Source organism: Juglans microcarpa x Juglans regia, chromosome 6S, assembly GCF_004785595.1.
Source record: "Juglans microcarpa x Juglans regia isolate MS1-56 chromosome 6S, Jm3101_v1.0, whole genome shotgun sequence".
Lineage (NCBI taxonomy): Eukaryota > Viridiplantae > Streptophyta > Magnoliopsida > Fagales > Juglandaceae > Juglans > Juglans microcarpa x Juglans regia.
This window is the reverse complement of record NC_054605.1, coordinates 15,227,867-15,248,804: the sequence shown is the minus strand read 5'-3', so window position 1 is coordinate 15,248,804 and position 20,938 is coordinate 15,227,867. Positions and strand designations below refer to the sequence as shown.

At 36.0% G+C, this 20,938-nt stretch overlaps 2 protein-coding genes across 7 annotated transcripts; one reads left to right on the top strand and one right to left on the bottom strand.

Annotated features, from left to right (window-relative positions):
- Window positions 1-1,805: 1,805 nt before the first annotated feature.
- On the top strand, window positions 1,806-7,186 carry LOC121237068 (protein NRT1/ PTR FAMILY 7.3-like). The gene is made up of 5 exons (XM_041133634.1): window positions 1,806-1,950; window positions 2,175-2,289; window positions 4,761-4,978; window positions 5,137-5,699; window positions 5,883-7,186. Exons 1-5 carry the CDS (start codon window positions 1,924-1,926, stop codon window positions 6,751-6,753), a joined length of 1,794 nt encoding a protein of 597 aa, XP_040989568.1. The 5' UTR covers window positions 1,806-1,923; the 3' UTR covers window positions 6,754-7,186.
- A 1,606-nt stretch (window positions 7,187-8,792) lies between these two features.
- LOC121237066 (pyruvate kinase isozyme G, chloroplastic) lies at window positions 8,793-20,938 on the bottom strand. 6 transcript variants are annotated; one of them, XM_041133628.1, is made up of 14 exons: window positions 20,698-20,935; window positions 20,414-20,582; window positions 18,320-18,601; window positions 17,071-17,236; window positions 16,056-16,190; window positions 15,805-15,915; window positions 15,617-15,705; window positions 12,337-12,399; window positions 11,048-11,223; window positions 10,720-10,822; window positions 10,344-10,492; window positions 9,344-9,455; window positions 8,952-9,261; window positions 8,793-8,833 (listed from the first exon to the last, which is right to left on the bottom strand). In XM_041133628.1, exons 1-13 carry the CDS (start codon window positions 20,877-20,879, stop codon window positions 9,148-9,150), a joined length of 1,851 nt encoding a protein of 616 aa, XP_040989562.1. In that variant the 5' UTR covers window positions 20,880-20,935; the 3' UTR covers window positions 8,793-8,833; window positions 8,952-9,147. The 6 variants fall into 6 exon arrangements, with proteins under 6 accessions (XP_040989562.1, XP_040989563.1, XP_040989564.1 ...); XM_041133629.1 differs by having other exon boundaries at window positions 9,344-9,452; window positions 20,698-20,932; XM_041133630.1 differs by having other exon boundaries at window positions 20,414-20,849.

Genomic DNA, 20,938 nt, shown 5'->3' with positions numbered 1-20,938 from the left:
GACCGGTTCACTATTTTATATATCTTAAATTAATTTTTTGAATATTATATATAATATTTTTTATATTATATATTATTTTATATATAATATATATAATAATATAAATTATAATTATATAGAAAATAATGTTCTTATAATTTATAACATAAAAATTTTAATCTTAAACATGAAAATTTATTTGATCATATGTTTTAAACATAATATATATATATATATATTAATAACATTTTATGGCCGAATAAATTCTCAACACAATCTTTTTGATAAATACATAATACATTAATATATTAATTATATTTCACTTTAATTAATTAGTATACTAATGTATATTAGTATATTAATTACATTTTATGCCCTAATATTAATTTAGTATTAGTAATCCACTTTTATACTAATACTATATCACTATATGATACTATAGTGATATAGTTATACTAATACTACAACTATCAGTAATATAGGTATATTGATAATTATACTAATACTATTATATAGTTATACTAAATTAAAATCACTATAACAAATACTAATATATAGTTATACTAATCAGTAATCACTTTAACTTTAACTAATATTTATACTAATACTAATATAGTTATACGAAATCACTATAACTTATACTAATATAATTATACTAAATCACTATAACTAATACTAATATATAGTTATACTACTAATATTATTATATAGTTATACTAATCACTAATTCACTATAACTAAATCACTATAACTATATATAGTATTAATATCACTATGACTATATCACTATGATCATATATTATTATAACTATAAATAGTAATTTAGACTTTTGGACTTGTAATTCAGACTTTTAGAATTTGGACTTGTAATTTGTTAGACTTTTAGACTTGTAATTTGTTAGACTTTTAGACTTGTAATTTGTTAGACTTTTACAATTGATGTGTCATAAGCTGAAACAAAACCTCGAATTACTAGGTGACAAATTAATCTCGTTGACACTCCCATTAATTTCTATCTCATGCAAGTTGATTGGCAGGACTTACAAGGACTTTCCAAAGACATTTAAGAATTGATAGCACCATTGAGGGTACTGAATAATTAAGAGCTGATCGATATATATATGAAGTTCATGTTCAAAATTAAATTAGACAATAAATTATAGGATACCATTTTCTTATTAAAGTTGAGACTGGAGATCTCAAAATATTAACGTGATACAATATTAAATCTATATATCTAAATGACTTATTTGGAAAGCTTTTCTACAAGAATTTAATGTTTTAGCTATAAAGAGATCACATAAACTGACGTAACTTAATGTAGATGTATGTTAAATTATAAAATTACTTTTGCTATAAATTAAATCTAACAGATCATATGAAGTCATGCTAGTTTATAAATTTACTTTTATGGGATCTCTCTTTGGCTATAACGTCTAGTACTCACCTTTTTCTTCTTTTTCCTACCCACCCACCTAGCTATCTGGGGGAGGTGAACTCAGTTACCCCTTCCTTCCATCGCTTACCAATATTGAAGTGTTACCGATGATGTGGGAAGGTCCACAACCACGGGGGAAATCTCAGCTTAGCATTAATGCTCTTTTTAAGATCGTGTTAAATTTTCAAATCTGTAGACTTTTATAAGCTTGAAAGGCCTTCCACCCCCCTTCTCTTATAGTACCTTCTAATTAATTAAAATGAATTTTTAAGCTTGAAAGACTTTCCATCCCCTTTTCAGCCAAACAAATTGCTTCGGAATTGGTAACATTTTTTTTATGATTCGGCAAGTGGGTTTCCTGCTTTATATCTCTAAATCTACACCGTCCATCCCACACCCTTTGCTCTATTTATTCCACCCCACTTCTCTTCTTTGAAAATCACCACAATCACCACACACTCCTCTGCTCACTTCCCCTGCATTAATATCTGCACAACTCTTCAACAATGGCTTGCTTAGAGTTGTGTAAGGAAGTAAGTGAAAGTCTCATATTCTTCTCTTGTTCTCTCTCTCTCTCTGCACAAAGTACCTTTTGTGTCATTGCATGTCATATTATTCTTTAAGATTTTCTTGTTTATACGACAAGAATTGTACGTAGTTGCATTATACGACAAGATTTTCTGTAGTACCGTGATGATTTCGATAGTAACATCGATTGTAGTTTGGAAGTTTTACTGATTATTTCAAGAATACGCAGGTTAAATTCAAAGAAGGGCAAGAAGCATGCACTCTTGATGGAAGTGTTGATTGGGATGGCCGCCCCGCAATCAGAGCAAAATCTGGAGGATGGGTTGCTGGAAGTATCATACTTTGTAAGTTTTTTAGACATGATGACTTTTATCGAAAAATAATTCTGGGAATGATTTTAAACAAACAAGATTTCTTAGTTTCATTGCATTGCATATAGGATTTCTCATTTATTGAACCAGTTTATGAACTGCGACGAAACCCTTTTCAGTGATCCCATCTCCCAATCCAAACCGGCTCTAAATCTAAAAATATACCAGAGAATCTTGACTACGTACGTAGTTTTTATATTGCTCTCTCTCTCTCTCTCTCTCTCTCTCTCTCCAAGATCCTCTGCCTGCTCCACCAGAGAAAAAGGTCCAGCTAGCCTCCCTTGTATTATGGATGCATGATGGCGCCATTGATGCGGCATATCCATCTTGTTTCTATTGCTTAATCCCAACGCGTTTCAGAATTTACATGCTGCCATATCCATGCACACATATATCATGAATACCAAATACATATACATATATCACTTGCGTGTAATTGTTTAGTGTAAGCCATTTTCTATAATTTTGGCGGCGCTTTCAGGAACAAGAACATACACTCGAAACTTTCAAAGAATATAGTGAGGTTTTTGTCTCGATGTAACATATTTAGATAAGCAGTTATAAGAAGAGATTTCATAAGAGCTCATCGATATATACCGAAGTCCCCGGATAAGGACAGTTCTATAAATGAAGGTTTGGGTGTACTTATTATTAATTTGGCACTGAAAACCTAACCATGTGTTGCACCCTTTGTGCCTGAGCTTGATCACCACCCTACTTTGAGAACTAACCGACATGCCTCTCGAGCACAGAGAGAGAGCGAGCATGGATCGATGCATATGAAGTAGCTAGATATAGGACGTGCTTGACACGTAACGAGTAGTACTGCTCGATTTTGCATGATGTGGGTCACTTCCACGTGTTATTGGGCACAAATTTGCATCGAAAGAAAGCATGGGAAATGAAAATAGAAGCCACGCCCACATTATCCAACGTGACTTCAGCAACTTGACCTAACCCCTTGTCCCAAAAAAATAAAGGGTAGAAGGAAAGCTAGAGACCAAGCTAATATTTTTAGTGCTTGGTCAGTGTTGATCTCGTCTGTGTCGATGTGAATATATATATATATATATATATATATATATATAAAGACATGGTGTTCTAATTATAGTTAGTATATGGATTTATAACTTCTGTCATTGTAAAATCTTAAACGTGCCAAATAGGATGAGAAGGGAAAATGATTTATATAATCATAGAGTTTCTGTTTAAAAAAAAAAAAAAATAGATCATAAAGTTGATACTCACATTAAAATATCTATTTTTTAATGGTAAAGCCCAAATTTTTTTTCAATTAAAATATTCTTTGATAGCTTGTACGTCTAAAGTTCGAAGTTTATGGGCCGGGGTACTGTACGTAGTTAGTTGTTTCCATCATCATGTAAAGTAATTATTATTAAATCGAGATCAGTATATGCTTATAAATCCCAATCAAATTTACCGTACGTAGCATTCTCATGTTTTCTTTTTTATTTTAATCTTTTTTGGTTGACAAATTAAATATATTAATTTGGGGTCTACCTCCAAACTATATATGTAGTCACAGTCATGACAATTAATTAAATATATTAATTTTTTAGGTAAGCATGTTTGGTATTAATGGAAGGCCGAATTTTCTTTCTTCTGCATGCATCATGTATGCAGTAGTACTAGTATTAATTTCAAATTAATAATATCTAGTATTAAATTAATGTTTCTTTTCCTAATTCCCTTTACACCCGTGGAATGTTTTAATGTCCCACTAACCTGATTAATTAATGAGTAATGACACGAAAATCACTTGTATGGACTAGTATTGGTGGAAGAAGCTGCTAATTAATTAGGATTAGTGGAAGAATTAGGTTCATTTTGATCATGATTAATTAATTAGTAACTTCAAGGCATGCATTAATATTCTGATTTTGTGTTAATTATTATTTGAAGATCAAGGTTTCGATAATCTTCGCTGATCTCCTAATTAATTGGACTGTATTTAGGAATCTGAGTGCAATCAATCGTAATTTGTTTTCACAGATGGGATGAGATAAGTTGAGATTAAAGTTAAAAATTGAATAAAATATTGTTAGAATATATATTTTTAATATTATTTTTGTTTTGAAATTTGAAAAAGTTGAATTGTTTATTTTATTTTGTGTGAGAATTTGAGAAAATTGTAATGATTAGATGAGTTGATAAGAGTTGTGAAAACAAACGGGGCTCTAGAGTGAGCTGCATGGAAGACACTTTCTTGGCTTCTTCCATGAGATTTTCCTTGGCTTCTGCAAAGAATAATTAGATCGAACAGAAGGCACACCTTAAAACTGAATACCGCTAGCTTAGCTTAATTGGCAATAAAAAGCTTCTAATTTCTAAAGTGTTCTATATACATATTTATATCCTAAAGCAAATTGCAGCTTCTAACTTTGTGTTCTTCTTTATTATTTTGCTCATGATGAAATCAATAGTGAACCAAGGTCTAGCTACCCTAGCATTTTTTGGAGTGGGAGTGAATCTGGTGTTGTTCCTCACAAGGGTCATGCAGCAAAACAATGCTGATGCTGCTAACAGCGTGAGCAAATGGACTGGAACAGTTTACATCTTCTCTCTAGTTGGGGCTTTCCTAAGTGATTCCTACTGGGGAAGATACAAAACCTGTGCCATCTTTCAGCTCATCTTTGTCGTAGTGAGTATCCTGAATTGCTATATTATATGTTTGAACGCTAGCTTTTATTTAATTTTGTTTTTTCAAATTCCTGGACTAAATCTACAAAATGAGAATGAATGAATGAATGAAGAGTCTTCGCAATCTTATAGTTCCTATATATGTGCATTTGTCGACAGGGTTTGGTATCGTTATCACTGTCAGCATACCTTTCCTTGGTCAAACCTAAAGGCTGTGGGGATGGAAAAACTCCATGTGGTACCCATTCAAGCATGGAGATGGCATTATTTTACTTCTCAATCTACCTTGTTGCCCTGGGAAATGGAGGTTATCAACCTAGTATTTGTACATTTGGAGCTGACCAGTTTGATGAGGAAAACCCCAAGGAGGGAGTCTCCAAGGTGGCCTTTTTTAGCTACTTTTACCTTGCTCTAAACCTCGGTTCCCTCTTCTCAAACACCATATTGGTGTACTTTGAGGATGAAGGGATGTGGGCATTAGGATTTTGGGTGTCTGCCGGATCTGCCTTCGCAGCACTGGTCTTGTTTCTTGTTGGGACCCCAAGGTACAGGCACTTCAAGCCAAGCGGCAACCCACTCTCCAGGTTTTGCCAGGTCATAGTTTCTGCAGTGAAGAAATGGAGGGTCCAGATGCCACCAAGTGCAGGGGACTTGTATGGTGTGGATGGAAAAGATTCTTCCACAAATGGTAGTAGAAGGATACTACACACCCATGGATTCAAGTAAGTCTAAAGATCCATCAAATTGCTCACTTTCCATTGTTTCAATGGATAACCCCACTATACTTTAATTTGGACCAACTTAGTTTTCAAATATATGTCTAAGCTAAACCTGAATGGAAATAATGCACTGCAAGTTAGATGACTATTCATTATGATGCTAACTCATTTTCATCTATGTTGTAGATTCTTGGATAGGGCAGCATTTATCTCATCAAGGGATCTTGATGACCAGAACCATGGCCTTAAGAATCCCTGGCGTCTCTGCCCAGTCACCCAAGTGGAAGAAGTTAAATGCGTCCTTAGACTACTCCCAATTTGGCTCTGCACCATACTCTACTCTGTGGTCTTCACACAAATGGCCTCTCTCTTCGTGGAGCAAGGTGCAGCCATGAAAACTACCATCGCCAACTTCCGAATCCCACCGGCAAGCATGTCTGGCTTCGACATACTCAGCGTGGCAACTTTTATCTTCATTTACCGGCGAGTTCTCGACCCTCTTGTGGGTAGAATTAAGAAATCAGATTCCAAGGGGCTCACTGAGCTTCAGAGAATGGGTGTCGGCCTTGTTATAGCAGTGATGGCAATGGTTTCAGCAGGAATACTGGAGCTCTATAGGCTGAAGTATGCCAGAAGAGACTGCACACATTGTGAAGAATCAAGCTCCCTGAGTATCCTTTGGCAAATTCCTCAGTACGCATGTATAGGAGCTTCTGAAGTTTTTATGTATGTGGGCCAATTGGAGTTCTTCAATGCACAGACACCAGATGGGTTAAAGAGCTTTGGAAGTGCACTCTGCATGGCATCTATCTCCCTTGGGAATTATGTGAGCAGCTTGCTTGTGAGCATGGTAATGAAGATCTCTACTGAGGATCACATGCCAGGATGGATCCCAGGAAATCTCAACAAAGGTCACCTGGACAGGTTTTTCTTCCTTTTAGCCTCCTTGACAACAATAGATTTGGTTGTCTATGTTGGTTGTGCTAAGTGGTTCAAGTGTATCGAGTTGGAAGGTAGATCCCAAGAGAAGGATGATCAAGATGAGTTCAGAGTCTGATGTTTTTATTGAAAACAAACATCAGCAAGACATGTTAAGGCCTGCGGTTCCAGCTTATATAAAAATAAGTGAAGGAATGGTGTAGCCACAAAACACCAGCACATGTTTCTGCTTGAACGAAGATAGATGGAATAACAGAAACCCATTTTTCTCAGTGTCTCTTGCATCACTCCTTGCTGTTTCTATAAACACCTAACTCGATGTAGTTTCTCTCCTTACTCTTGGAGCAAACTAGGTTATGTAGAGTTGAGTCAAAGAGGTGTTAACCATTGGGTTAAGTCCTTTTGGTAACATGGCTACAATGGTGTTAACCATTGGGTTAAGTCAGAAGTTCTTATGTAAAATGCTGTCTACCTGTGCATAAATAGAAGCAGACCATATCTGTGTATTAGAGCTACTATTTTGACACTAATAGAAGCACCCCTTTCCTTCATATTTATTTTCAGATCATTTAGTGGCAAACAATCATATGATTCTAGACTATAATGGCATCGTTAGCATGTGAAGGATTCATTTATATACTTTGAGAACGACTGCTAGGCATAGTGATGATATCAGCTCCAAAAGCAGAGCATGAGATCGCAACAGGAGATTTTTGAACTAAACCAGTGGGGAAGATGCAACAGGAAAAATACTTTTTAAGCGTAAATTAAGTTTTGGTAACATTATTTCAGTTCTGAAGTGACCCCAAGTTTTCATAAATCAAGAGTACCAAGTGAAAATGCACCTAAAGCTATCAATGCTGCACACTAGCATAAAAGGACTCTCATCGGACTAGAAACGCCCTAAAATTCCTGAAAGAAGAGAGAAATATCTGATGAAATAATTGCAAAAACCTACCTAGATTGTAACTGATGTATGCATGACGTCCTACAGCTCATAGTGACAGATATACGAAACAGAACTTGCATTTAGCACGTTTCCGAGATCTGCCCATGTCATTGGAGAACTAGAAACCATGATGGTCGACAAGAAGATTCTCATATGCAGCCCCAAGAAGGAAAAAGAGAACCATCTGAATCAGAATGAAACTAGTGGAGCTGCTTCGTAATAACAGCCCCAAATGGAGAGCTAGGTGCTAACCTGTGAGGAGAGTCTCAGTCAGGAGACTAACTGGTTGAGCTTATATAGGAGATCACAGGCAAGTCGTTTTCTGGCAAAGGTCCTCAGACTCAGAAGCATCAGATAGCCTAATGGCACCTTGTTAAAAGTCGATATACTTACACAGCCACGACCCTTTAGCCCATGGATGTCTCGTGCTTTGCCTTATTTTATGGGCTGGGAGACACCCTTTGGTCGTTATGTGGACTGCAGTTGCGAATTGTGAGGTAAATAGTTCTCGTGCTTCATTGATTGGCTTATATTGGATGCCAAAACAAAGAAAGCAGTGGTTTGCAGGCCTAGCACTAGCAGCAGTAGCTCTGCATTTGGTGTTATATAAAAGGAGCAAGCTGCTGCATACCCTGTAACAGCTTCCTCAGAGCCATGACCATCAAGAAAATCCTACACGGTTTGCACTCAGCTCCAGCAGTTTCTTTTCCTTTTCTTTTCTTGCGTAAGGATAAACTATTAAGAGCGTTTGATCAACCAATTCTTTATGTATAATCCAAAAGAACGAACCACCACAAATGACGCTAACATGCTCAAAGAAAATAACACACGTACATGAGTCACATACTACTACCAGCAAAGCAGTCCAAGATAGCTTGGTCTCATATATAACGTATATACACAATGGCGCTGACATGAATGAATTCTATAGTAAATGGGGTAGAGAACCTCAAAAGGAATATTTAAGGTAGAGTGAAAAAGAACTTCTACGTTCATGAACTGATTGAAGATACCTTTTTCTGTTAAGTAAATACACGTTCAATATGGCACAAATTTGCAAAAACAATCCACAAAGCCAGAATTGAGAAAATTGAAACAAGTTTGGAAAACAATGATGACTTGGCACCTTTGATATCAAACAAAGAAATATATAACTGCTAAATTTAAGGTTAATGGAGCACCTTGCAAGATCTAAGATTCTAAATCAATGAGATAACCATTCTCCACTAAAATCCCAATAAATAGCAAACTTTGTGATTATCAAATTTGTTAGAATTGACCCTGGTTCAAACTAGGAACAAGAAATCACAAGATTGTTAGAAGTCACAACTACAAGATACTATGATTTAATATTAGATGCTGTGAACTAATTAGCAACCTTTGTGATTATCAAATTTGTTAGAATTGACCCTGGTTCAAACTAGGAACAAGAAATCACAAGATTGTTAGAAGACACAACTAAAAGATACTTCAATTTAATATTAGATACTGTGAACTAATAATATTAGTTCACAGTATCTACCTATAAAAAAATATGTATATTGAAGTAAAAGCCTCTTCAAATCAACCTTGGACCTTTCGAACTTGAATGTGGTGAGTCGATTCTACACGCCAGATTGGCTGTGCACCACTTTGGACAAGAGTAACATGCTCTCCCTCCTTCAACAGACCCTTATCCTGAAGCATAGAATTAAAATATTTTAGCTTGAGATAATAATTCCAAGGATAAAAAGTAATATCTTTTTGAGAAATCTCTGACCACTAATAACTTCAGTGCTCTGGAGAAGGTTTCCTCTGCGTCATCTGAAAACTGCATATATATGGGCATCACACCATGGTAAAGCACCAGCCTCTGCTTAATCCTCTCTCTGCTATGCATGAAATCATGTCAGACAAGTTTTTCTCAATGATTACCGCAGACATTTCCAGCTGATAATGCAATAAAACTGTGCAGTTATAAGTATATAGATTTTTATGCAGATTTCTCCGAAGGAACTCCAGAACTTTGCATCTCTGTTTATTTTCCCAACATGGATACCGCCATCATGCAGTAAATAAATATGAAAAACCCCTTACAATCTTTCAACAAAATATTGATCTTGTATACCCTAAAGTTTCATATTCATTGCTTCCAAATGGTTTCAAATTCTAGTTAGAAAGGAGGGGTGGAGAGAGGAAGCAATGTGTTGGTTTCTAGTGAGAAGAGCAAGGCCAGAATACCAAACCATTCTGATTGTCATACAGCCATTTAAAAACTTAGAAAAGAGAGAAAAAAAAAAAGAAAGAAAAAGTGGACATATCCGAGTGACATCTTTTTTCTTCTGTACTTCATCCTTCTTTTCTTTCTTTTTTGGGTGGGGGGGGGGGGGGGGGGGGGGGGGGGAGGGGGGGGGGGGGGGGGGGTATTCAGATCCACCATCTGATTGAGTATAACTGAGCTTTGGCTTAATCAAATCAAACTACAAGCATATTTGAATGAACCTTATAAATCTACAGATGCATGTCAATCATTCCAAAGTAAAATGTTGGCAGACATATTACCAGAATAGAAAAAAAGAAAAAAAAAATCCAGTGCAAATACCATGATTATTTACTAATATAAATTCTGTTGTGGGCTTCGCCCATACATTTGGTTCTAATAAAATTACTTCTTACTTATAAAAAATATATAAATTCTGTTGTCCAGGTTATAAATCAGAAAAGAAATCAAGACATGTGACTTGAAATAATATTATACACAATACTGCAACTGAACTCACTCGTTTGTGAAGGCAAAGATTGTTGAGCATGGGCGATAGTGACTTAAAAGTACGGCCATGGATCCTGTTCTTGTGAAAACAATGATTGGAGTATTGAGAGTGTTAGCCATAGTCGTGGCATGGAAAGCAAACATTTCGCCCATATTGCTCTGCAAAAGAACGTCCACAACATCATCGGATATTGAATAATAAGCTAAAGATGGATTTTGATAAACAGTTGTTAAGCCACTGCAACATTGAATAGAAATCCTTTTTTCTAGTTATGTCAAACCAAACATGATAATTTCAAAGTACTTAAAAAGGTAAGATGTGAACTCAAACCAACTTCAATAACATAAGAAACAGGCTGTGACACCTCATTGTAATGAATGCATACCTTATAGGCAGTCAGTTGATTTGCAGGAGTTGAGCTAATTGGTAGACTTGACTCGGTCCTCAAGGCCACAGTATGCATTACTTTGACAGCTTTTAAAGGATACCTTGAGACAGTGTTATTAATAAACAGTAATAAACAAAATCAGATACAAAGATAAAATGTCGTTTAAAAGAAGAGGGAAACAACAAACTCAAACATGAAACAGTGCATGCCTGAAAAGAAAACACCACTGATGTTATTAGCAGGTGTGAATCGAAATTTGAACTGCTATTATTATATTGACCAAAACTAATTACAAGAGCAGCCAATTGTAAACCTGTAAACTTACTTTCCATGGGCAGTTTCTCCTGAAAGCATGATTGCATCAGCACCTTCTCGTACTGCAATTGCAATGTCAGATACCTCTGCCCTTGTTGGTGTAGGATGATTTATCATACTTTCCAGCATGTTTGTTGCTACAATCACTGGTTTCCGCATACTATGACATCTCTGAATGATGTCCTCCTGTTACACAAACTTAGGATTCAGATCCATGATGATTTAGAATACACATTAATCATACCTGCTGAACTTCAGAGTTAGGAAAAGATAAATAATATAATCATATGAAAAAAAAGAGGTGACAGACTTGTCAAGATAACAAAGGATGGTTAATCATGCAAGCATGATAAGATCAGGACCTCAAGAAAGAAGACAGACTGATTGTACACTGCAACATATTCCATCCATCATAACTAAGCCCAAATAATTGATAATCCAATTTATATTGGAAGTGCTATTTGGAGTCTAAATATCTGACTTTTTTCTCCTTTTTCAGTGAAATGAACGAACTATGCCCAATGAAAGATGACATACATAGGCCAGGAGACCATGACTATCATAGTTCAGAAGTTGATTCAGAACCTCGGGTGTGTAAAATGCTCTTGGGCTGAGAAAAGAATTTGAAATAAGATACAAACAAATATGAATAGAAAAACCTGGCTATGAACATTTTCATCAACCCTTGAAAAGCACTGATAAACCTTCGATTTGGTTCAAAGCTAGGTTCAGAAAAATATTCCATGCATTTTATGATTCCATAAGGAGCTTTTAGAAGCCCATAAACTATACGAGAACAAATTCATTTGCGAAACCCTGGAGCTAAACACCATCAGCACCTCAAATGAAACCCCAGCTGTGAGGGAGGGGGAGGCCCGAAGGGATGTCCTGACATCCCTCAAACTTATCAGCCACCTTTTACTTCTCCTTCCACAGTTTTGAGTACAAAACTACCTGGTTATAGTAAATCTCTTTACTAAAATTTAGTGGACATGTATTAAATAAAAGAAAGTAAATTTTTATTCTCTTATATAACTATTATAAACTAAAGTAAAAGTGCAAAACTTACAACAAATTTTGGATCAATATGTATGGGGATTCTTCCTTTAACTTATTTAATTGAACATGCATATGATTCTTAAATCTATTCTTCCCAAAATTAGATGTACAATATCTAACATTTTTAACCCATACCAAAAGAATAGATCATACACCAAAGCTATTTATGTCAAGCAACTTTGTCTCAAACTTGACATACATTGAGCAAAGATGTGATGCATATTCCTAACATCAATTCACCTGTAATAAAGGAACTTCCTCGATTGGCAGTTCTGCTCCAAGGTCTCCACGGGCAACCATTGCCTGCAAAGTCAGAAGCATTAGGAAGGATGATATTGATTTAAGATCACAAAAAATATTGTTACTTTACAAACAGTAATTTTTTTTTTTTTTTATAAGTAAACTTTACAAACAGTAATTACTAGCATGTTCTTTTTCTTTTTTCTTTTTTCTTTTTTCTTTTTGTTGGAGGAGGGTGTGGTTCACTTGTTAATGCATGTCTATGCTATTATAACAAATTCTGGCCATAAATTCTGTGAGAATTTTTTTTTTTAAATAATCATCTGAAATTAATTCTTTGAGAATATTAAGCAGGTAATGAACTTAATTCAAAACTTCCACAGCAGTATAATCTGAGATTTAGGGATCACCTGTGAAACACTTTTTAACTTTTAACAAGTGAACCACACCCTTCAGCTCACTTTTCCTCATAAATTTAGCCCTTAGTGAAAATAATTACACTCTAGAATATTCATTTCCCACCCAGAAAAAAATTATTCCACAAAACAGAAAAAGAATTTTTTTTTTTTTTGATAAGTAAATAAATTATATTACTCCAAGAATAGGCCTAGCCCAGTATATACAATAGACAACCCTGACTAGGAGGATGCAATGGAAACAAGGAAATCATGAAGGGCCATGCCATTGAAATCATCAGCATTGGACCAAGTACATAATGTGCTATAAAATAAACCTATAAGTTCCTCTAACGATCTCTCCTTGTCCTCAAACATGCGCACATAATGTTCCTTCCATAGAGGATGCAATAGACAACCCTGACTAGGAGGATGCAATGGAAACAAGGAAATCATGAAGGGCCATGCCATTGAAATCATCAGCATTGGACCAAGTACATAATGTGCTATAAAATAAAGCTATAAGTTCCTCTAACGATCTCTCCTTGTCCTCAAACATGCGCACATAATGTTCCTTCCATAGACACCACATGATGCACGTTGGAATCATCTTCCAAATTCCTAAAATTTTATGTACCCCTCCAATACTTGGCCAGCTGGCCAAAGCTGCCACCACGGTCTCTGGCATGACCCAACCCAACTCTACTCTACCCAGAACCCCATCCCATAAAGCCCATGCTATGTCACAGTGTAACAAGAGATGATCCACTGACTCGCCCCCTCCCCAACACATACAACACCAATCTGCTATAATAATCCGCCTCTTCCTCAAGTTATCAGTTGTGAAAATCTTGCCTAAAGATGTTGTCCACACAAAGAAAGCTACTTTGAGGGGTGCCTTGTGTCTCCATATTCCAAGGAAACCGAATTTTGGGATCTTGAGTAAGGGCCTTATAGAAAGAGCAAACTGAAAAATCACCTTTCCCGGTAGGTACCCACCACAATCCATCTTCCTGTGAGTTACTAGGCTTCACAGAGTACAGAAGACTATAGAAATCAGTAAAACTATTCAACTCCCAGTCTTGCGCAGCCCTACTAAAACTGATATTCCAATGAAGTTGCTCACCCACTATTCCCATAACCTCCGCTATTGAAGCCTCTTTGACACTAGCAATTTGGAGTAATGATGGAAATGCATCTTGTAGAGCATTATCTCCGCACCAAGTATCTTTCCAAAATTTAATCCTGGATCCATTGCCCATCAAAAGATGAGTGTGACGAAGAAAGACCATCCATCCTCTTCTAATATGTTTCCACAACCTTACTCTATCAGCTCTTCTAACTTCTTTAGTGCACCATCCCCCCCATATATCGCCATATTTGCACCCAATCACCCCTCTCCACAAGGGTTCCGGTTCTTTATTGTATCTCCACAACCATTTGCCGAGTAACGCACGATTAAAAGTCCTCACATTTCTAATACCCAAACCACCACTGGATATTGGGCGACAAACCGTTTCCCACTTGACCAGGTGAAATTTAAACTCCTCTCCCAAACCACCCCACAGGAAGTCACGTTGGAGTTTCTCAATCCGGCCTACCACACTTGCAGGTATAGGAAAAAGTGATAGATTAAAAAAAAAAAAAAAAATTGAAGAGAGTAAGCACAAAAGATGTGAGTGATTCACTCTTTCACTTCTCATAACAGTACCAACTGCAGAAAAGATTGGGTCATGCAACCAATATCACTGTTTACAATTCATCTTGATCCGCTGAACTCCACAACCTATAATAATCTGCTTAGTACATAATAGATGGCTAACACTCCCAACCCCGCCCCCACCTATTTCACCCACGAAAAGAAGGAATCTATAATACTTGGGCTCTCCCAATAACTAATAAGTGTATCATGCCTGAATCTAACTAGGGTTAGCAACGGCGCTAATGGTTTAATAACTGTCTTTGTAGCTCCAGATTGTTCCCAGTTATGCCCCTACGTATAATCTGGAATTGCCAAGAAAGAGGTACAATCTAATGAGGCTACACTTAGGGTACGTTTGGATCCTCAACTCATCATTACAACTTTTTCAAATTCCAACACAAAATATAATAAACAATTCAACTTTTTCAAATCCCAAAATAATAATAATAATATTAAAAAATAATATTCTAACAATATTTTATCATCTCAACTCAACTCAATTCAACATCTAAATGTAGCCTTAGCCTCTTCATTCTCCCCTTAAGCCTTCTCCTATACATCCACCACAGAAATGGTGATCAAATTCTCCAAAACATCTCGAGCACAGCTTTCATGGAGTTAATTTGGTGGCTAACATCTGACTTGGTTTTCTTTGTTCTCATATATTTTGATAATTTAACCCATATCAATTTACTGTAGGAGAAATTTCAAAATCTTATAAAAATAAATTATTTCTGTTTCATCAAATTTCTGGTTTTAATAGCAACAGTGAGAGCTCTTTCAATGAATTTGAGAACCAATAGCAAGCTACAGAATACAAAAATCTATTAGCCCAATTGCGAGTCCACCTGCAAGAGAACTCTAATTCCTAGAACTCTTTGAATATTCTCAAGCTAAGCAAAGGAATTTTCTTTTTCCGTGGCCTTTTGTATACTTAAGGCAATACTCATTTCCTTGCCTAATCAGAGGTTTTTTTCCTAAAAGAAAATCTATGCCTTATTGATAGTTATATATAATTTAAAATATATCGTTTCCAAAGCATATCCATACAAAAAATAAACGTAGCAAAGAGGTAACAAGGGTAGGCACAAAATAGATCAGTAAGTTTTCTCCCCTCGTTAATTTCAAATGTCAAACATATCTGGTAAATCAAACACAAATCATCAGTAGACTTATAACTAACCCCATCGGATGCTGAAAGTATTGAATGAAGATTTGGTATGGAGTCTGCACTTTCAATTTTGACAACCACATGTATATCTGCATTGCAACCTACAGAAGGTTTTGTAATACTTCCAATTAAAAAGAATAAATAAGAGTAAAAAAAACCCCAATAAACAATTAAAGATTAAAAATTAAAACTAGAATTACTTTTTAGGTAATCTTTCAACTCATTGACCACTCTAGCATCCTTCACAAACGAGACGGCATAGAAATCAACTTGGTTGTCCACCCCAAATTTGATATCTTCCCAGTCTTTATCTGAGGACATGAGACATAAAGCAGATCAAAATGGTGACTGTAAATACAGATAAGGGATTAAAGCCTCACATCAAGATAGAACAACCTTTTATATGAGTGATTGAAGAAACATTTTTTTATGCTATATAATCAGGGTTCACCTGTTATGGAAGGTAGATTTGCACTTTTTCCACGCACATTTAGATGACGCCTTGATTTGAGTTCTCCACCGTCAACTACTACGCATTTGACCAGATCTTCCGTCTTTGACTTAACAGCTAAAGACATCATTCCACCTAGCACATGGACAAAAACAAATCTCACCAGGTCTCATAGGCAAGAATAAAACTTATCAGGTCTCATGGACAAAAAGATAATTCATCAGGTCTAATGAACAGATCATCAAACTTAAAGCTTACATATATAGAGTTTGAACACAAGTGAATATTAATTTCAGTGGGAAGATTTATGTCATAACAAATGACAAGAAAATTTTCAATTAATGGTAACACAATCACAGAGTCTGAGATGCAACATATTTTTGAGATTGGCGCAAATCCATAAAAAAAATATATGAAATAAAGACTTGCAACATAAAAATGAGGCAAGAGTAGCCATCTGCCAAACCAGTAAAGGACAAAATGTCATCTATTCTGGGAAAAAATAGTTTTTTCTATAAGTAAGAAGATAGTTTATTTATTCTGGGAAAAATATTTTAAAGACACTTAAAAGCAAAAGCCTGTATACAATTAATAGGTCTTGCCTGTATCTACAAAGTAGGTCTCACATGTAACTCAACTCCACGAATTCTACTTTAACAAATTGAGGTTAAATTGAAGCCAGCAAAGTATAAATATGGGTCAAGATTTCTAATCCACATAAAATATTGGCCAAAACATTAAATTGACTAAAAATTTTGGACAAAGTGGATATAATCTGCAAGCAGTCTGAATTCTCAACCATCCCATGAGAAAAATTAATAGTTTAGTGAGTTCAAATACATGAAACATCTTTTGTCCTATATCCAGTAAAACTCTGATGAGTGGAGGGCTATTTTCCATATCTAATAATTGAAACCATATATACATAACAAACTCTCCATCAGTTCGGACAACAACCTGACATTCCATTAATTCATGCACCAACTTAACTTCGATGTCACGCATCCATACTTACCATCAACCAGCAGTATGTCTCCAACCTCTACATCCCTCACAAAGTCATCATAATTTACACTGACCGTGTCATCTGTGGTGACTCCTCTTTTGATAGTGAAGTTAAATTCTTGTCCCTCCTTAAGCATAATTGGTTGAGGTACATCTCCACTTCTAACCTCAGGACCCTGCATATAAAAAATAATGCATCAAAAAATTCCATTTATGTTTATCCTAAGGACAACAAAAAAAAAGAACGGAAAAAATAAGTACGCATATGTAGATACAAGAAATTGAAAATTTGAAAAAGATGTCAAAATTGAAAAATTGACTGGATGCTGGATATGTAGATACAAGAAATGGTAAGAAAGGATATTTGCTATGAAATCACAATTATACATAATCTATTAATTCTACTTCAGGATGACAATATAAAATAATACATCGTATAAACGTTGAGTTATAGTGGCACAATATTTTGACATTCACCATAAGCTTCAATAACAATCCCAACCACCAAGGGTGGTGGCTCAATGATCCTTGGGTTACTCCCAAGTGGTATGACATGTAATAGGTCCTGGGTTCGAATCCGAATATAGATTCACCTTAGATTATTAGTATTATCCGCCTAAGGATTCATTGAATTCCCTACTTGAGAGCGCCTAAGGCTTCAATAACAATCCCAACCACCAGGGGTGGTGGCTCAATGATCCTTGGGTTACTCCCAAGTGGTATGACATGTAATAGGTCCTGGGTTCGAATCCGAATATAGATTCACCTTAGACTATTAGTATTATCCGCCTAAGGATTCATTGAATTCCCTACTTGAGAGCGCCTAAGGCTTGTAGAATTCTAGGCTCCTCCAATCCAGTTCCTAGCGGGTAGGGTGTTACTATGGTCACCTTAGGTAGGGAAGCCACCTCTAGTTGCGCCCTCTTACCTTTTTAATTCAGCAAAAAAAAAGTAGCAATCTCTAAACCAAGAAGTATAATTCAAAAAACTAAAAATGTATTCTTTAAAATGAAAAACTAATTCAAGTTCTGTTTTCAAACAATAATTTCTCCACCATAAATAAAGGAGGAGATACTTTGAAAAGAAAAGGAATAAAAAAAACTTATGATTTAATGAGATTTTTTATTCGTATATTCTGTCAACACTAATCCACTGTGAATATGACCTAGTTAAAAAAAATGCATCAATGGATTAATTTCCTACATGAAACTATTTGGTAAAGAATTAATATATATTTATAAGTGAAGTGACTAACAGACCTTTGTGTCCAGCATTATGCCTATAACCTTGTCTTCAAATTGAGCATTGTATTCTTTTACCAGGTCAATGGTCTTCTGGTGTGATGCATGATCTCCATGTGACATATTTAAACGTGCCACATTCATTCCAGTTTCTGCCAGTTTCCATATCATTTCTCGTGTGCTCGTGGAAGGACCAATTGTACATACTATCTTAGTTTTTCTCAGAAAATTTGAGGTTACCCCTTCCTGCCCAAGGATGCTATCACTCGACTCATGCTCAAACTGAGAGCTCAGCTTTCCCTGCGGAAAAAAATGAAAGAAAATGAAGAACCAGCATAAGAAGGTTATAGAATTACATAATTCCATATTTAGTTAATTGCAAAAGAAAGAAAAACACATGGATTGAGAAACAATTGTAAGGTTCCATCAAGACCAAAAGGTTGGTTCTATAACTCCTAGTGTAAAATCAAACAGAGTTTGTCTAACACTCATCTCCAGCCCACCATTAGACCACTAGGCTGCACCAACCTAGTATTCGCTCGTAATATTCTTTTTGTAAGTAATCCCTCATAATGTTCTTCAAAAGGCAAACCCAAAAAGACCCAAAAACTTCATGAGAATACCAACCACCTCCCAAGTTCTCATACGTGATAATCACTAATACCCACCAGTAACTCTCTCATAAGCATAATGTCTTAGCCACTTCTCCAATAAGAACACATTTAAAAAGATCAAATTCCACACCCACAGACCATCCTCAGCAACCGGAGAAAAAATCTTGGCCACAGGTTAGGCTATGTGAGCCACATCTGAAGCAAATGAAGCCTCCTCTATAAGCAGCATTTCTTCCATTCATTGCCTCTACTAGGTAAGCCTCTAGGCAACCGATCACTACACATAAGCACTCCTTTTATCCTTTTTTCTCTTTGATTTGTTGTTATTTCCGGTCTTACGTACAAGCGCACTTCCAGTCGCTTCTAGCTGATCTACAGTGAGCCTGCCACTTCACAATATAAAAGCTAGGCTTTGCACCTATACATTCCTCTCCACACACACACACACACACACACAAAAAAAATTGTAATTTCTCTAAATAATTGGCCATACTTACATAAGAGAAAAGAGAGACATGTAATAGCCAGGCAAATTAAACAGGGTTCAATGAAAATGCATCACAAAAAAAAATTCAAAAACTTGATCTAGAATTACTTGTGAATGTCTGTAAGGGTAGAGTACGTAATTCATTAAAGCTATATCAATAAATTCACCCTCCATATGGTTACCAAAAAGTGAAAAGAAAATAAAGGAAAATTCTAAATCTAATGTCATTAGGATCACCTAAATGAGCCAGAAGATTTGTATTGGGATTTTCTCAAAAGGGAAGGCCTTTATAATTTCAGGTTCCATATGGTGAAATCTCTATTAATCTTTGAGTTTGTGTGTTTCCTAAATTATGAATTTCTTGAATCTCTACACAATCATGCATAGGTGTTGCTCATTGGGCTATGTCCATTTCTCTAATCAATAAAATCCCTGTTTACCGTTAAAAAAATGTTTCCTAAACTTTCTCAGTAACCAACAAAAGCAAAATTATATATCGGATTTTTATGGAAGCCTACGCCCACTCGCCTATATAAAAAATAAGAAAAGATTACTTACAATTTTACTTATAAAAAACTTACAAAGACTCGTTTTATCAGTTTCCTATTAGATTCAAATTTTTAATTTTTAATTTTATAATTTTCAGCCTCTCAATAGCTCACACGTTCACATGCGGAGAAGTAAATTTTTTATAAATTTTTCTTAACTACAATTAGCATTTTTCATAAGAAAAACCACACCATTCGAAATGCTTTATTTACCACAGTTCCACAGTAAGAGAACAGAGCAAAACAGTTATAAGAGTAAGCATGTGCCGCTTTTTTTAGTTCCCCAATTACCAGAAACAGAAAACAAAGACCCAAAATTCAAACCTTCCATTCTACCCTTTTTTCCACACCTTTCCAATAACAAAACAGAAAACACCAGTAAAAATCAATGACACTTCCAAGTTTCCAACTTCAAAAAAAAAAAAAAAAAATCCAGGTAGAAAATAGAGAGAGAAAAACCTACAACACCCGGAGGACCATTTGGGGAAGTGAGCCGTCCAAGCTGGCTTGCTTCCGTGATCTCCATCGATCTGACGGCAAATATTTGCTTCTGAATGCATTTCCTTCTGAGTAGTTTCGATTGGAAGACAGAGTCGCTAAAGTGCTTGGTAGCCGCGAGGCGATCAGAGGCCCTGGAGGAGTCGAGATTCATCAGGGACGTTCTCGAATGAAGATTAATCGTCGCCATCGGAGAGAGCGTAAGAGAAAGCGAGAGAGCAAGAGAGAGAGATAGAGAGAGAGAGATACCGGAAGGTGGCGGAGACTTCTAAATTGGCGCAGTGAAATAGAGTGTGTTTGTGTGCGCACGCGCGCGTGTGGCCGCTCGCATGCCTGCGCGAGAGAGGAGAGAGAGAGAGAATGCAAGGACGAGAGACAATCTCGGTAGGACAGTTGGATTTTATGCCCTGCGTCTGTTTGCTGGCTCTCATTCTGAACAGAACATTGAACAATGAACAATTAACTTACAATATCTGCAACGAAAAATCTG

Bases quoted from the DNA above. Each gene is read 5' to 3' on its own strand.
- LOC121237066 (XM_041133628.1), bottom strand. From the start codon at position 20,879: ATGAGAGCCAGCAAACAGACGCAGGGCATAAAATCCAACTGTCCTACC. The intron at 15,916-16,055 runs GTGAACCCTGAT...TCATGTCCTCAG, and splicing joins AAATCTACCTTCCATAACAG to ATAAAGACTGGGAAGATATC. The intron at 9,456-10,343 runs GTGAGTTCAGTT...TTTCATGCATAG, and splicing joins ATCTTTGCCTTCACAAACGA to CAGAGAGAGGATTAAGCAGA.
- LOC121237068 (XM_041133634.1), top strand. From the start codon at position 1,924: ATGGCTTGCTTAGAGTTGTGTAAGGAA. The intron at 1,951-2,174 runs GTAAGTGAAAGT...AAGAATACGCAG, and splicing joins GCTTAGAGTTGTGTAAGGAA to GTTAAATTCAAAGAAGGGCA. The intron at 4,979-5,136 runs GTGAGTATCCTG...ATTTGTCGACAG, and splicing joins TTCAGCTCATCTTTGTCGTA to GGTTTGGTATCGTTATCACT.